This window comes from Sapajus apella, unplaced genomic scaffold (assembly GCF_009761245.1).
Source record: "Sapajus apella isolate SASKATOON/1434 unplaced genomic scaffold, GSC_monkey_1.0 scaffold44, whole genome shotgun sequence".
In the NCBI taxonomy this organism is placed as follows: Eukaryota; Metazoa; Chordata; class Mammalia; order Primates; family Cebidae; genus Sapajus; species Sapajus apella.
In genome coordinates this window covers 13,569,400-13,585,509 of record NW_022436984.1, presented here as the reverse complement: position 1 = coordinate 13,585,509, position 16,110 = coordinate 13,569,400, and the positions used below count along the sequence as shown (strand labels likewise).

Here is a 16,110-nt window from a genome sequence, read left to right as displayed (position 1 = left end):
AGAGCGAAACTCCGTCTCAAAAAAAAAAAAAAAAAAAAAAAAAAAATCAGTGATTTCTTAGGTATGCAAAAGAATTAAATTGGGCATTAAATTCCATAATCTTAAAAGAATGATTAGTGATTCAGTCATGAGTGTTTTCCTATTCTTAATTATAATTTGGCAAATACCTTGGGTGGGTTGTTGGACAGTCTGATGTCACTGGTGTTTGTCATATAGAGTGTAAGTGAAATTATAACACTTTTTTTTTTCTTTTTTAGGTGGCTTCACAATAACAGGTATGAATTTTATGAGCCTAATGCTATCTAATTTTATTTTTATTGTCTGTTCTTACCAGATGTTCTTACATTAAAAAAAATTTCTCACTTTTATTTGCTTTTAATGAAGGAAAATACCTGTATGGTAAGACTATTTTTTAAATGTTCCTTATTTTCCCCCAAATACCCTTAACAATCAATCCAAACCCACATCTTATGTAACCTACATTAATATTTAACTGTGGCACATGGTGTGCTCTTGCTGATTTTACATTTTACAAATTAATAACGTGTGTGTGTTATGTTTATAAGCAGCTCATACGGAGAAATTGTAATTGTTCATATTTTGACACTGGTCAATTTACGAATGTTCACATAGTGCCAAATAATGTACAGTGCCCTGATAGAGGCTCCAAAGAGCACTAGAATAAATAAGACATAAGTGCTAGCCTCAGAGAAACACAGGGGCTGACATTCTAAGATAGATCCATGGTTCAAGCTCAGGATCCTAATAATACATAAATGACATGTTGAGAAAATACATAAAAATACATAATTTTTCCACAAAAAAATTCATAAATTATACAAATACATAATTTATAACACATAATATAATACTATGTTGAGCACAGCCTTCCCCTCATCCTATCACACCAATCTGAGCATCTCTCTAGGGACTTAGGTTTTAGTATTAATAACATGGTGACAAGTACTATATCTGCCACTTTAAGTATATTACAAAATACTCTATAAAAACTCAAAATGTCAATAAACAAGTTTAAAACACTTAAATTTAGAATGGTACTCAGCCTGTGTTCACTGCATTATTTAACACAACTCTAAAGCTATATTCTTGTGTACAAAACAAAGATATTTCCTTACAGCCTTCTCTTTTGTCTCTAAGTATCTTCTCACCCTTTCAGAGTCATCTGTGCACATTTAGAGAGAGAGATAAATTTTTAAACAGCAGGGCTGATTTGTCTGAAGCTGTAGGCTGAAGATGTCTTTAATGGCCTACATCCTATATCACTATGTGACATCTTCCAATATATTGTGAGATATCAATCAGAGATCTGAACAAAAATATTTAGAAGGAAATAGTCTTCAAATTTCTAATAGTGAAAATACCATGTCAGGAATTGGGATCAGCTTAATCCACTATTAGTGTAAACTCATGAACAAGCAGTTCCAATGTGATTCTGTCCAAAGTAGAATTTTCTAAATATGTGCAGTTGCATGTGGGCAATTTCACATGGGCTTTTGCTCTCCACTGCTTCTCTCTAGACATGGCATTTACTGACAAAATGATTCATAGACTTTCGGAGACACAGAAGTTGAAAGGGATAAAAATGTTAAACAGGACAAGTCTTTGTATTGGACTTCTTAAATCTGATTCATCTGAAGCTCTTTCAGGTCAGATCGCCCCAATTCTGCACCACTAAAGGTTATTTCTTAAATCAACTGCAGGAATTTATACTTATTTTTTTTTAACACTTTTGTCTCTTTTTTCTCATTCCATCATTTTAACTGCTTGAAGTCCCCTTGTAAATACTCTGTCACCCACGGATAAACTAGTTATCCCTGGGAGATTTGAAAATGTAGAAATTTGGCAAGCCAGTCTTTATGAGTGAAGTAATAATGTTTTAAAGTCAACCATTATAGAAATAGTATTCTATCCAACAGCACCTTCCATCCTATAAAGCCTGATAAAGAGACCTTAACTAAGCCAGGTGCGCTGGCTCACGCCTGTAATTCCAGCACTTTGGAAGGCCAAGGCAGGTGGATCACAAGGTCAGGAGTTGGAGACCAGTGTGACCAACATGGTGAAACCCTGTCTCTACTAAAAATACAAAAAATTAGCCAGTGTGGTGGTGCGTGCCTACAATCCCAGCTACTCAGGAGGCTGAGGCAGGAGAATCACTTGAACCTGGGAGGCGGAGGGTGCAGTGAACTGAAATCGTACCACTGCCCTCCAGCCAGGATGATAGAGCAAGACTCTGTTTCAAAAAAAAAAAAAAGACCTTAACTAAAAATCTGTGGCTACTAGGATGCTCTGTTAAAAAGCACTGATGTGTTCAGATATCTGTTTTCTCTATTATTGAATATGTCAGGATTTTGTTTTAAGGCCCTTCTATGTCATTTCAGCCATACTCTCTGTTAGTATCTTGGTTAATGGGATCCTAGTTTTCTTAGAACTCCCTCACATCAAATTCTGGTAATGTCCAACATTTCCTGTGTTGGCCATATCTGGCATCTAAGATGACAGAATCACCTCCTCCAGAGGTGTCTATCATTTCATATAGTTAAATTCTTCCTACGGCTGAAACTTTAATCTGAAATGGCAGTTTTTCTATTGCTATCACCTCTTCCCAAGACTTAAAAGTAATGCAGTCAGAATAAGAGACTGTCCCAGAACTCTGGGAATTTCTGCACTGGCCTGTCCATTCCTACTTTCCTAGAAACTCTCTCGCTTTACATGACCCTTCTTCTCCTAAATCAAACCAGAATGCCTAGGATCCACTCTCTACTGATGCCCCTGAGGACAGTTCTAAAACTTAGGTCTACAGCGAAAAGCAGCTTTAAGCCCTAAAGAACTTTTCTTTGAAGTCAGTTGGAGGCTTTGAAGTCCAGGCTTTGAGATGCAGAGGCAGTAAGAAGAATTAATCTAGCCCTGGGACTTTGCCTGCAGCTTTTACATGGACTTGTGCAGCTGAATGTGAAAAATCTAAATTTGAAGCAGGATATATGGAAATTGAAAAAGTCATCTGATCCACAACCTAATACCAGTATTTCAGAGATCTCATTCATGGTGGACATTAAGTGTTGCATGTGCTTTTGGAATCTACAGACTTTACCTATTTTTTCCAGACCTTGCCTCAATGAAAGACCCTTGTTTGGGCCTATGATCTCATTCCCCTTTGACCTTCCAGTCGTATGACAAGATAACACTCCAAATATTATAGCTCATTAGAGTTTGTAAAGATTTCTTTTTCATTATATCACTTTATCACCAACCTTATGGTGTAAGACATTATTGTTCTCATATATAGGGGAGGAACTGAAGGTTTAAAGGAATTAATGAGGACCTCCCCCACCCCAGCACTGTTCTGTTTCATCCCCTCTAGCGTCTTTATTTCTACCTGCATCTTGAAATTATACACTGAACCCCTTTTCTACTTAAAACCCAGATCTATCTAATAAGTTCCATCATTATACATTCCAGTTAAACAAAAAATGAGAAGTACCCCAGAAGGGGGAAACTAGACCATATAAACATGAATAGTTTAATAAATTAAGTATTCTGGCTCAATATGGAGAGAATAATGTATGTTAGACCCCCAGAACTTCTAAGACATGCAATTATAGAGTTCTCTAATTAATTAAAATTTATATCAGTCAGTATAACTATTTAATATTACTCCTCCAATCATACTGTGCTCATCACATAATACACTTAATAAGACACGAGACTTTTTAAGGAAGCCAAACTGTGAAAATTCTGACAGTTTAAAATGTTTTCATCACCTCAGTATGCAGGCTGGAGGAACAAAGCCCCTTCAAATCCAGCTTCGCTTTAGAATTGAGAAGCCTGAGAGTCAGAGAGGAGAAAGACCTTGCCCAAGTTTAGCTGACAAGCATATGGCAGAGGTGGCACTGAATCCCGAATCTCATGATGCCCAAGTCAGTTACGGGTAGCTGTTGGTGGAGGCAAAAAGCAAGTGAATCTGGAAGTCTGCTGAACCAGGAGTTCAATAACAACCCTAGGCCTATGTTAACCCTAGGTTATCCAAACAGTTGCTGTGATGATGACCTACGTTTGCAAAACCAGCAGGTGTACATAACGCTCTCCCCCTCACACTGCTCAGAAAATAAATGTATTAAGCATATCCCCAGATGTTGTGTTACTTGATCCTCAAACAAACCTGTAACATAGACAGAGCGGGTACTATTATCATCATTTTACATGGGGAGAAACTGGAGAAATGGCCTATTCAAGGCTATATCGTTGGCATGAACAGGCTTCACAACCACAACACCTGCTCCATGATGCTTCTGGAAGCGGTATCTTGAAGGACGTTGATACCCCATTTAAGACACCTGTAAGAATCTGGCTGTACCCACTACCATGGGGCTTGTGGTTTGCTAACATAGGCTGGTTTGACTCATGAAATACTTCCCCATCTCTGAGCAGTGACCGACCTCCATCAGTAACCTCCACCAGAGCTCCCTTCTGTGACCTACCTAGGGGTGACCTATGACCACTTAATCCCCAAACTAACATTGCTTGTGATGTGTGCATCTGAGTGTGATGTTTAGCTTACTAATTCCACAAATCTCTGATACCAAATCAATGCAATCCATTCTGCTGATTTTTCTGCCTGTCCTTTTGCTAGGCCAACCTGTCTTCAGGAAGGTTCATGCTAGAGAACATCCGATTCCCTCTACTGTAATCACCATTGCAGGTACTCATTTCATCATGATCCTTGAAAACCACAGCCTCCAAGAGTTCTTTAATCTTTGAGACATTAGAGTTATGCATTTTAGCCGCTCTCCTCTTGCTCTAAAACATTGCTAAATACTGCTACAGCTTCTCTGGCAGCCAGTGGTATGGTGGATCACAGCAAAACACAACGACATCGGGGCAGAAAAAGAGCACTGAGGAGGGGGCAGCATCAGCCTACAGAGAAGAATGATCCCGTGGCCTCTCTCTCCTGAGTTTCAATATATTCCAGATTTCTTGCAAATATTTTTTTCTCACCATCAGTTTTTATCCCAAGTATAATGAAGTTTATTTATTTATTTACTTTGTGATGGGGATTCATCTCTGTCACTCAAGCTGGAGTGCAGTGGTGGAATCAATCACAGCTCTCTGCAGCCTCAACCTCCTGGGCTCAAGGGATCCTCGCACCTCAGCCTCCCGAGTAGGTGGGACTGTAGGCACACACCACCATGCCCAGCTACTTTTTGTATTTTTTGTAGAGACGGTGTCTCACCATGTGGCCCAGGCTGGTCTGGAATTCCTGGGCAAAAGCAATCTACCCACCTCTGCCTCCCAAAGTGCTAGGATTGCAGGAATGAGTGACCATGCCCAGCCATGCAGTATTTTTTAAAGCTGAGCTGTATTTCTTCCCAGAGCCTGCCCTTGCTACCCCCAGGCAACATGATGTTACCAGAGATGCAAAGATGATAGTACATCTGTGGGGTTTCTCCATCGGGAAAATACAGGGTGACTGGAGGATTACACAGCTATCCCAGATCCATTATAGGTTTAGAGCCCAAATATCATCTCCTTACATGGAACCTCTGGATGATGACAGAGATATTTACTCTTTAATCATCACTATTGCCCACACTGGCCATGGCAGTAGAAATGCATCCGCCTGACACAATAAGACTTTTCTTATCCTCATATCCCACACACCTGTTCAATAATCATGATACCCAGCCCTGACTACAGAGCTGATCCAAATATTCCTAATGGAAATAAAAGTATCAGTCTCCTTAGCCTCCAATCAAAGAGGCCAGCCACGTGCTAAAAAGTGCCAAGAGAGACCTCTGCTTTCTGACTTGTCAGCATAGCTCTGAGTGGAGGATCAAAATGAACTGGAGCAAACTGTCCCACCACTGGCCTTGTACATTTCTCCAAATTCGACATCGTACAGTTTTAAATGTGACTGCATTAAAGATTATCAACAGTGTCCCCTGAGGTAGAGATGTTGATAATGAGATAGACCTTATGGGTTGTGTTGTTTTCCCATTCCTGGCACTTCATCTCTTACACTGATACTGCTTCAAAATGCAGCTTGAACCAGACAGCATTAGAAACAGCTTTCTGGCCGGAAGCAGTGGCTCATGCCTGTAATCCTAGCACTTTGGGAGGCTGAGGCAGATGGGTTACGAGGTCAGGAGATGGAGACCATCCTGGCCAACACGGTGAAACCCCATCTCTACTAAAAATACAAAAATTAGTCAGGCATGGTGGCAGGTACCTGTGATCCCAGTTACCTTGGAGGCTGAGGCAGGGGAATCGCTTGGACCCGGGAGACGGAGGTTGCAGTGAGCCCAGATTATACCACCGAGACAGAACAAGACTCCATCTCAAAAAAAAAAAAAAAAAAAAAAAAAAAAGAAAAAACCCAACAACTTTCTCAAAATGCTGCTTCTCCCAGATGCCAGGTACCTATTAGCTTTTATTATTTGCTGTTGTTTGTAAAATCAATTACTCAGGAGAAGGGAGAACCTCCACTGGTGAATCTATCCCAGGACTGTTTTATGTCCTGTCAATATTGATTTTAACAGTGGCTGTTAATTATGCATTTGATCTTTAAGTTGTTTGGATTGGTTAAGACTATGATGTTGTGTAATTTATTCCCAACTTCTCAATAAAATATGGTGAATTTTAAAGTGTGCATGTACACTCAGGAGGAGAAAGAGAATATATTTTCCATCTGAGAAACAAAACTAAAACCACAGCATGTTATCTTGTTCTGCAGAAGTAAAGAAATGAAACTGACCTCAGCCATAGTGAAATGATCTGCTTTTGATCCAGTGCTCAAAGAGAAAAGGAAACAAACAAAACAGATGATTAAAATTTTAAAAGTGCTATCAAACCCTTTCCCTATTCAACAGAAAGTATCTAAAGAGAGAAGAGAGAACAGTTTTGTTAAAAAATAGACCCAGCTCTCATTTTTGCCAGTCAAAAAATCTAAACCATAAATGTGAATTTATCAGTATAACTGTAGAGCAGTAATGGAATCTATACAGCCGCCATTTCTCAGTTACATATAAATAAAAGTTTATGATACTTAAGTAGAAACCGCCCTGACCCTTCCATGACCCTGTACCACTGTACTTTGACTTCTCTCTGCCTGGAATGAACCTTCTCACTCCACCACCTCCTAGCCATCCTTACCATCACCTTCACCAGGCAATCTTCTGTATGTGCTTCAAGGCCAACTTCAAATAGCTCCTCTTTCCTGAGGCTTCCTTCCCTGACTCTCTCAGGCCAAGTGAGTTACTTCCCTCAACCCTGGTCCCCTAGTCCTTAGCATACCTAGAAGTTGTCCATCACATATTCCTCTCCCCGATACGTCATAAAGTTCCTGGAAGGTAGAGGGGGGAGGGGAGGACTCCAGCTGTTCTAACATGGTATGGAGTACAGTGACATGCTTAATGAAAAAATGATCCCTTTTTATGGGCTGAACAACTAAAAGCCTTTCTTAACAGTGAGTTGGAGAGTCACACAGTAAATACATACTGAGCACCTCCTATATTCCATATATTGTAATAGGCGCCAGAGGACGCAAGGATGATTCAGAGTGCAATGAGACATAATGCTCTATTTCAGTGAGTTTATATGCTGGATATTTGTAGGTAAAGGTAACTAGAAATTTAAGAACAGTATATGAAAATGTCCATGCTTTATACACACAACAAATATTAAGGAATTAATGTAAGGTTGGAGTGGTAGTTCTTAAATCCCCTCAGTCAGCAATAGGGAGTTATTTCATGCCAGAAGAGGTGGGGTTTTGAAAGATAAGTAAGATTTAACCAAATGGAAATTGTGAAGCTTTTCCAGGTGAATACACAACAGGATAAAAGCGTGAAATTAAGAAATCCCAGTCCATTTGAAGCAAGAGTGTTGCAAATGACAGAAACAAGGTGCCTTACTATTTTTCAGGCTAATATGAAGCTAAGACAATATTCCCTTAATTTTTGTCATTCCCATACATCCTTTACAATTTTTGTCATTCCCATAACTCCTTCACAATTTTTGTCATTCCCATGCCTCCTTTACAATTTTTGCTTTTGTTGCATACCAAGTATGCTATTTGCTTGATGCAATGTTTTAAATTGCCTCATGTTTAAACTTTACTAAGTTTTTTTAAAGACAACTTTAAGAAAAACTAGTATCATTTGCCATAAATAGAAAGTAAAATTTAAAAATTTTCACAATGGAAAAAAGTTATTCAGTTCTAGCTGGCTAATGGCAAACGCTCTATCCCTGAGAACTATTTTGACTGTCTATCTTAAAAGGTACAAATCTAAATATTAGGACCTAGTTACAGACCTAACAGCACTAAATTAAGCATTTCTTCCTGATCAGAAAGACTGAAGAATTTTTGGAAAAGAAAGAACCTTTTCACTCACTGTATGTTTTGACTTCATTTACTCAATCCATGTGCAGTTTTTTAATACCATGATCAAAACCGATCCAATGATGTGAAATGCTGCATTTACCAATGCTACCACATCACTTTTCTTTTGTAATTTCTCTGTTTTTTTCTATGTAGATTGCCTTAAGTCCCATTAAAAGCAACTTATCATTTATAAGTAAACCACAAAAAGAAGGCTATAATAAATATTCTCTCCCAATGGCTTCACAGTTTAAACAGATGTCCAAGTTGTAATATTCCTTCTGAGAAAACCGTTCTTGTTTTATGTTGTCTTCAACTCATCCATGTTCAACCGAAGTTTCAAACAAAGATGCTAACATAAACTACTGCTATGAAAACTACCAGTAACATTATCCTGGATACAAGGATCAGAAAGCGGTGGTAATCAAAATGATTAATATCAGTGATCGATAAATTGCACTTCATGTGTCTCAGCCAACTCTCTTGACTAGACACACATAATTTTGCTAGGACAAATCTTGGAGATTCCAACCAGAACCCTTTGCCTTCCGTTGTGTCATGACTTCCCAATTCTACTATAAAAAATATTACCACTTTTACAATTAAAATTAATCTCCTTGCCCCTCTCCTTTGCCTCTGCTAATATCCAGCAGCTTCTGGTCAGTCCAAAATCATTAATTTTTAGTCTTCATCTAATTTCTTAGGTGCCCTGCAATCTCTGAGGCTAGGAAAGCAGATTTTAAAATAGGCTTTTAGGAAGACACTATAAAATGTATACTAAAGAATTAATCAATATGCTACATTCTGCTTTTGCTTTTGTTGGTTTTGACGTTTGAAATATTAAATGCTGGCAGTGCCTCCAGCCCATTTGCTCCCTGCCCTCGCAGTGAGCAGCTAGCCTAGGAACCATTCCCTCCAACAGTTGCCAAAGCAACGATGGAGCCACCATAGCAGGGTCCCTCAGCAGAGGAAAGGCCATGGGCCTTTGGAATTAATGGGAGGTATGGACTTCTACAGAAGCTAATGTCTAGGTACACCAGGCAGGAAGCCAGGACCAAACATTCTTTTTATTTGATGCCTCATCAGTCAACAGCCCCTTATTGGAGGCACTTTGTCCAGAAATCCTAGAAGTGAGGCCATCAGGGCTCAGGTCTTTCCATGTCACTGATATTGTTTCATTGGAGACAATGTTCATTCTTCTTGACTCTGAGAAGTAGCTTGTCTTGTTTCAGCATTCTGGGCCTAAAGGATAAGGGTAATTACAGGACGGGTGTTTGTCCTTCTTATGTGCATGGCCTTTTCAGTCTGGGATTTATCCTAATGACCTTAACACAAAGACACCCAACTGTGAATTTCCCCTCATTAATGGGCTCTTGGATCCATTAACATTTTCTCAGCACCCACTATCCTTTCCTGGACTGTAAGCTACATGGTGGTTCTGGAAATAATCATGCTGACACAGCGAGTGAGTATTTTAACTCCCGAAAGGCCTCACCCTCGCCCTCCCTGTTTACTTTAAGATTAACATGGTCAAGGTTTTCCTAACACATTTTGGCTTTGCACCAGATAGAAGCAGCACTGGAGCCCAGGAATCTCATAGAAGCATGGAATGGATATTTTTCTGTTTAACTTGCAACAGGGTCTCTTGGCAAGAGAGAGACTAAAGTCAGAATTTCCTGTTCCCCATCTCTTTGGGCCTCAGGCATTTTCTATTGCCCCTAGAAAGTGGAGAGGAAGAGGCCAGACTCTGTCATCTCTCAGGGTCACTGTAGGAGTTTCAATTGTGTTTCCCTTTGGACACGTGCTGCAGAAAGTATACAAACAGCCGGCTGAGCCAGTCACAGGGAACAGCTGGGTGAGTCCCCTAACATAGACAATGTAAAGGCAGAGTCTTTCTCAGTGACATGCCCCATATACTTTTCCTCAACCGTACTTTTGCATGAGCTTAGACTGTGAAACATTATAATCATTTGCTGTCACAGTAATATGCTGCCTTACATGCCAAGCATCTGTCCAGCTCTTCCCTCCAACATCATGATCTCACCCAGGGTGCTGTAGTAGGTCATTAGGGCTTCCTTCCGCCTTGGCTTTCCTATGGCAGCATCCAGGGATTTCCCATTGAAACAGAACACAGTGCTCACTCTCTGATACTTCCCTTTCACAGATGAATACGATGACAAGCAGCCACTGACCAGCAAAGAGGAAGAGGAAAGGCGCATTGCAGAAATGGGGCGTCCCATCCTGGGAGAGCACACCAAGTTGGAAGTGATCATTGAAGAATCCTATGAATTCAAGGTAAGCTCATCAACACTGCCCACCAGGAGCCAGGCCCACCTGGGGACCGAAACTGTTCAGAGTGTTGGCTGAAGCTGTAAGATCCATCTGGAAAGAGGGGTAGATGTAATTTCAGGAACTGGCTCATTAATTGAGAGCCTTTGGAGCCAAATTGGAATTACACAGTTAATCAGGAACCAAGGAGTCCTGTCAACCAAACAGCATCAGAACCAGGGCCCAGCAGGAGGTATCCATCACTGCACAAGGTCAGATGTACCCCCAAGGGAAGGCTTAACTGAGTGGATAGCAAGCAATATGCCAAGATGGATCCTATAAGATTGTTATGTGTGGAAGAAACCAAGTTCTATTTGAAAATGCTAATACATCTGTCAAAGCAAGGCATTCACACTGCTAAAAATTAGGGGGCTTTTGTTTTGGATGGGGATAGGAATGTCTCCCTGTGGAACATCCCATTGACAAGGTCTCATTTATATTTAATCATCCTCTTCAGATCCAAGGACATTTTAGTACAGTCAATATACTGAAGGTACAATGCCTGCAACCAGAGTTTAGAGTTGAGCTGATAAAATTGGATTCCCAGTTCTCTGGATGATAAAAGTCATTTTTGCAGAAGTTGAATGTGTGAGCCTTGGGGTGGAGATTAAAACTTTGAAGTGAAGTTTCCTGTGGATCTTTAGCTGTTCCCTCTGACCCTGTGTCCCCTCCCAGCCCCTCTCCTTTACATGGTCCTAGCATCTCGGAAGACCATAAGGAGAGCCACACCTAAGTTCTGCAGTGAGATGTGAAAAGCACATCCCCTCTCTTGCTTTCCAGAATTACAAACCCAGAGCACAGCAGTATTTTACCTGCTTTTCAAAAGCAAACTGTCCCTGTTTGAAACACTAGAATGAAGATTACAAAAGAGAATCAGACCACCAATTTAGAAGTTTCAGATTTTAGCTGGACTTCTCATAATAGTGGCCTCTTTTCCTTTAGCTGAATCCATTAATTATTTTTTAATTTAGTTCATAAATGGAGGTGCCTGATAGGAGACAGGTGGAAAACAAAATGTCTTTGAAATTAAAGTGGAATATTTTTAAGATAAAAATGCAATTAAACTTTTCCCTTCAGGCCACTGAGAATCTATCTGTTAACTCTTTACTCATTTCCATAGAAGGAGAGGGCAGGGGTAAATACTGAAACCAATGCTTTCTAGGCAGACCTGATCATTAGACACCCCCCCGCACACCCCCTTGTATGACACAGAACTTGGCTTCTTGCACAACCATACCTGGAACAGACACAGTTCCCTTTAATTCCACAAGCCCAAGAATCTCAGACTGTCCATTTCTCATGATCAGTCTGCTGATCTCTTCTCCGTATGTCCAACCTCACTCTTCCTCATTCACCCTGTTTTCATTAGGAATCAGATTGCCTGGTGCCATTTGCTGCAGCAGAGATTCTATGGGTTGGTATTTGTGAAGCAAGCTTGCCACTGCCCTTTCCTAGAGTTCTCCTGGGAAATCGGGTGTTCTCTCCCTTGTGGGATAATCCCCAACCTTCCCTTCCCATGCACTCATGATAGGAAGAGCAATCGTAATAACTTCCTGCAAGAAGCATTAAGTTAAGTAAGGCAGGGCGCAGTCTTTCAGGCAGCAAAGCTTTCTTGGGTCCAAAGCGCTTGCTGATAACCACAATAACGATCTGAGCATTTGAAAGTCCCCCAAGTCTCTTTACAGGAATCTAGTTGTTTGGGGTACTTATCCTTGTGGGACAGCTTCCATAGACTATTTCCTGTCATCTCCTCAAAGTGCATCAGGGTAGTTACCATTAATACCTACAGGGCACGTTAGAGGCATACTTTGGAACTGCTCTCAAGTATCAGTTTTGATTTTATGTTATTTAAGAAATTTCTTTTACTAGAACATAGCTATTTTAAAGAACTTACTCAGAGCTCCCAGAACTGTGCTAGAGACCCAAATCTGGTTGATAACCTTACAATGGCCTGCTCTGCTTTACTCACCGAGTTCTTGTTTACTGTGGTGTGACTGAGGACCTGGCCTTACTAACACCCATTGGGGAGGGTGACGTTTTCACAAGCCCTTGAAAATCTAGTGCAGTGAAAAACTGATCACTGACATTTCGGAATCGCCCCAGGTAGATACAGACAGCAGTGTCCAGGCTCAGGTGTCTGAAGTTCAACTTCGTCTTTATTAATTACTGTTTCTCCCAGAGGTCAAGGAAGGACACATGTGCAAATTAAGTCCTAGGAAGAACCCTGGATATGGGGTTAACATGAACTACAGTTTAAAATCTACCCTGGGTTTTACACATAGAAGTTTAGTTTATCTTAAAAGTTTGTTTTTAGGAGCAATTTCTTGAGTAAAGTCTATACTCAATGTTAGAGAAATTTATCTGTTCATTTGTTAATTTCCCAGGTGATGGGATACTCCGTCATGGATTCAGCACAAAGAGTGCCTCCTTAGAGAGAGCTGTCCCAAGTTTCCATTACACTAGGAAAAATTGAGGTCATTTCTTATTACATTCTACAGGGCACTTTGAATTTGTATCACTGAGGATGGTCAGGGTACTTGATGAGATGTGGCTGAGTTGAGGGAGGAAAGACAGATGCTGGTCATGTGCTTTAAATGATGGTGGCCAAGAGCAGTGACTGCTATAGCTGTTATCAGGGGTACCAGCAGTTCTCAACACAAAGCTAGAAGCTGAAAGGTCATCACCCTAAGGACAAACAATTCAGCCAAGAATAATGTCACAAATAAAGAGTAAGCCAGTTGGAGATGGGCCCTTTCATGCTTATTATCTGCTCAATATTTCAACTCAGTTCCAATGACTTCTCGAGCAAACATGCTTGATATTAGGATTTGGCATTGGCCTTTCATACAAGCCCTTTAGATAGCATTTTGCCTCCTCTCAGTTAGCTGAAAATGTGCTCTCTCACAAACTATCATCAATTCAGGTACATTGTATTAAACATATACAGAATTTGAGCTATGGCAAATAATATGTGTTTTCTACCTCTTTGCAATTAGTGGAAATTCGAGGCTGCTCTGACAGTAAGTGTGGACTTTTGGTAGAATAGTCAATGTGGTAGTTTCTCTGGGAAGGGCAGCCTTAGTGTCTTGGAAATGGCCCTTCTCCCTGTAGTTGCCATGACTTGTGGTAGTGCTTTCAGTGCTTCTGCTTAGTTTTCTTGTGGTCGTTGGGCTGCTCCTGTTGTTACATTAACTGAATTTAGAAAGCAAGAAAGTGCTAATTGTACAAAACAAAGTGCTTAAAAAGTTCCAGAGAAAAACAAGGGGTATGCAGTACAGTGCCAGTAAAGCAGGGGAGACGGGGACAAGGTAAACTGCAACGTGCCCTAAACCATAAGACTGACCTTTTCTTGTCTTGGCTTATTGTCTGTTCTTGTATGCAATAGGAATAGGGTGAGCATGGAATTCTCTAACAGACAAGAGACTGACCAACTAGGACCCAGAGAAAAATCTATTTACCGATGACTATGCAGCTGGCAACCTGGAGACGCCATTATCTGGCTTCATTTCATTGATAAACAAAAAACAGTAACAATAGTTTTCGGTTTCATAATCTGTCACTTCTAGCTACTCGCAGATACGTAGTGCTGAGCAGGGCATATATTAATCCACTCGCAGACGGAACATTACAGATGAAACCAGTAGAGAAGCAAGTTAGTAAAGCATTCTGGGAATGGATGGGCTTTTGCAGCATCTGCTATTCTAAACACTGAGGCTATTCTTCATTGGCCATTAGTCAGTGGAGACTTGTATTCGCTACAAAGAAGTTTCCATTTCAGAATGTTTCCAACTAAGGAGCATGCTTGTTTGCATAATCATAACAGTGTTTGATGTCAATACTGTTGTTCTGAGCCTAACATCTGCTACCTTTTATATAACTCTGGAGTTTCAAAATCAACAAGTTCTTAGATTTCCTGAGGCCTTAACACACTCAGCACTTATATTATTCATTTCAACCTTTCTAGAGTACTGTGGACAAACTCATTAAGAAGACAAACCTGGCCCTTGTGGTTGGGACAAACAGCTGGAGAGAACAGTTCATTGAAGCTATCACTGTCAGTGCTGGTGAGTGCCTTTCTCTGCGTATTATAAAGTAAAATGGCCCAATCTGAGCTGAGTTTTCCTGCTGACTACTGGTCTATGGCAAAGCACCAAAGGGCTGCCATGGCAAAATTAAAAGAAAAAATAAGCGTGTTTGTTACATACATGTGCATTTTAGAGACTCTGTAGACCATCTAGAGGAAGAAAATGTCTTCAAACATGACAGTTTTCTCTGGCTATATTGCATCTTGCTGGAAATAGACAAGATCAATTTAAAGTGCTTTGTGTCTCTAATTCACAAATAGCCCATCACTAGGCTTTGTCTGGAAAATTCCCTGTAAGCATTGCAAAGGCAGCCAAGTGAAGGTCAAGAAGAAAGCAGGAAAATCCTAGGTAGAAAGGGAAGACATTGAGACACTTGACCACTACCATCTGCATCATTTTACGCTCTCTTCAACAACATCTAACAAATAAGTGTTTGCATTGGCTCTAGAAATAGAAATAGAATTACATTCTGTTTCTTCTTGCACAAGCAAAGTGCAGTTTTATTTAAGAAGATCCTACAAAATGAAGTATTTTTCAAAGTCAAGGAGTCAGAAACCTGAGGGAATTAAATACAGGGAGAAGCGTCCTCTTCCTGTTATTGTCAGACTCTGTCCATTCTTTGTGTAACTATATAACCATAGAGGAAAGTCCCTCTTAAAGATTCATGAAAGCAACACTGTCCTTGGATTCTGTTTTTCTGTTCTTCTGCTCCAAATATACTTTTTCTTTAAAGATCCCTGTAGGCGCATCTTCTACATGTGCAACTAATGAACAAAGGTAGAGTTTTCTAAATACCTAGTGACTCCCAAGCTGTAAAATTTGGAAACCGTGTCACTAGCAGTTGGGCCATGATTTCTAACCCAACTCCCTCTTACCAGTCTACCACAGGGTAATTTGACACATCTCCCAAATGCTGTGGGAACGGAGGGTAGTAAAAATTTTGTGCCTGCTTATTATTAGTGCTGTTTATAATCTTGCTTTGGTTTCTTGCAATTGAGTATACACTGGGAATTTATGAACATTAAATGGTGGGTAACTGCTCAGAAGAGTAGATTTGGAATTTGCATGTAAGCTCTAAAAGGAGGGGGAAATTTCCTTTTATTTCTTATGTTTTAAGATTAATATGTGAGGCACAAGCTATATTCCTTCTTCACAGAGAGAAAAGACACAAATTACTAGTTTAGGAAACTGCTGACGAAGCCAATAGTAGAAAACATTAAAAATGAACACACTTTTATGGGTTTTGACGTATCAGAATGGAAACATTAACAGCATTATAAGCTTGGTAGTGAGCCATTTCTAGCT

At 40.2% G+C, this 16,110-nt stretch overlaps 1 protein-coding gene across 23 annotated transcripts in view; it reads left to right on the top strand.

Annotated features, from left to right (window-relative positions):
* Positions 1-16,110, top strand: part of SLC8A1 (solute carrier family 8 member A1) — a 382,674-nt gene that overhangs the window by 320,585 nt on the left and 45,979 nt on the right. For 8 of the 23 annotated variants that reach the window (XM_032239502.1, XM_032239506.1, XM_032239505.1 and 5 more), the window contains 5 exons: positions 258-275; positions 385-399; positions 4,649-4,717; positions 10,557-10,687; positions 14,685-14,784. In XM_032239502.1, coding sequence (XP_032095393.1) covers positions 258-275; positions 385-399; positions 4,649-4,717; positions 10,557-10,687; positions 14,685-14,784 — 333 coding nt within the window. The remainder of the gene's footprint in view (positions 1-257; positions 276-384; positions 400-4,648; positions 4,718-10,556; positions 10,688-14,684; positions 14,785-16,110) is intronic. The other 15 variants (XM_032239511.1, XM_032239513.1, XM_032239510.1 and 12 more) reach the window with 2 other exon arrangements.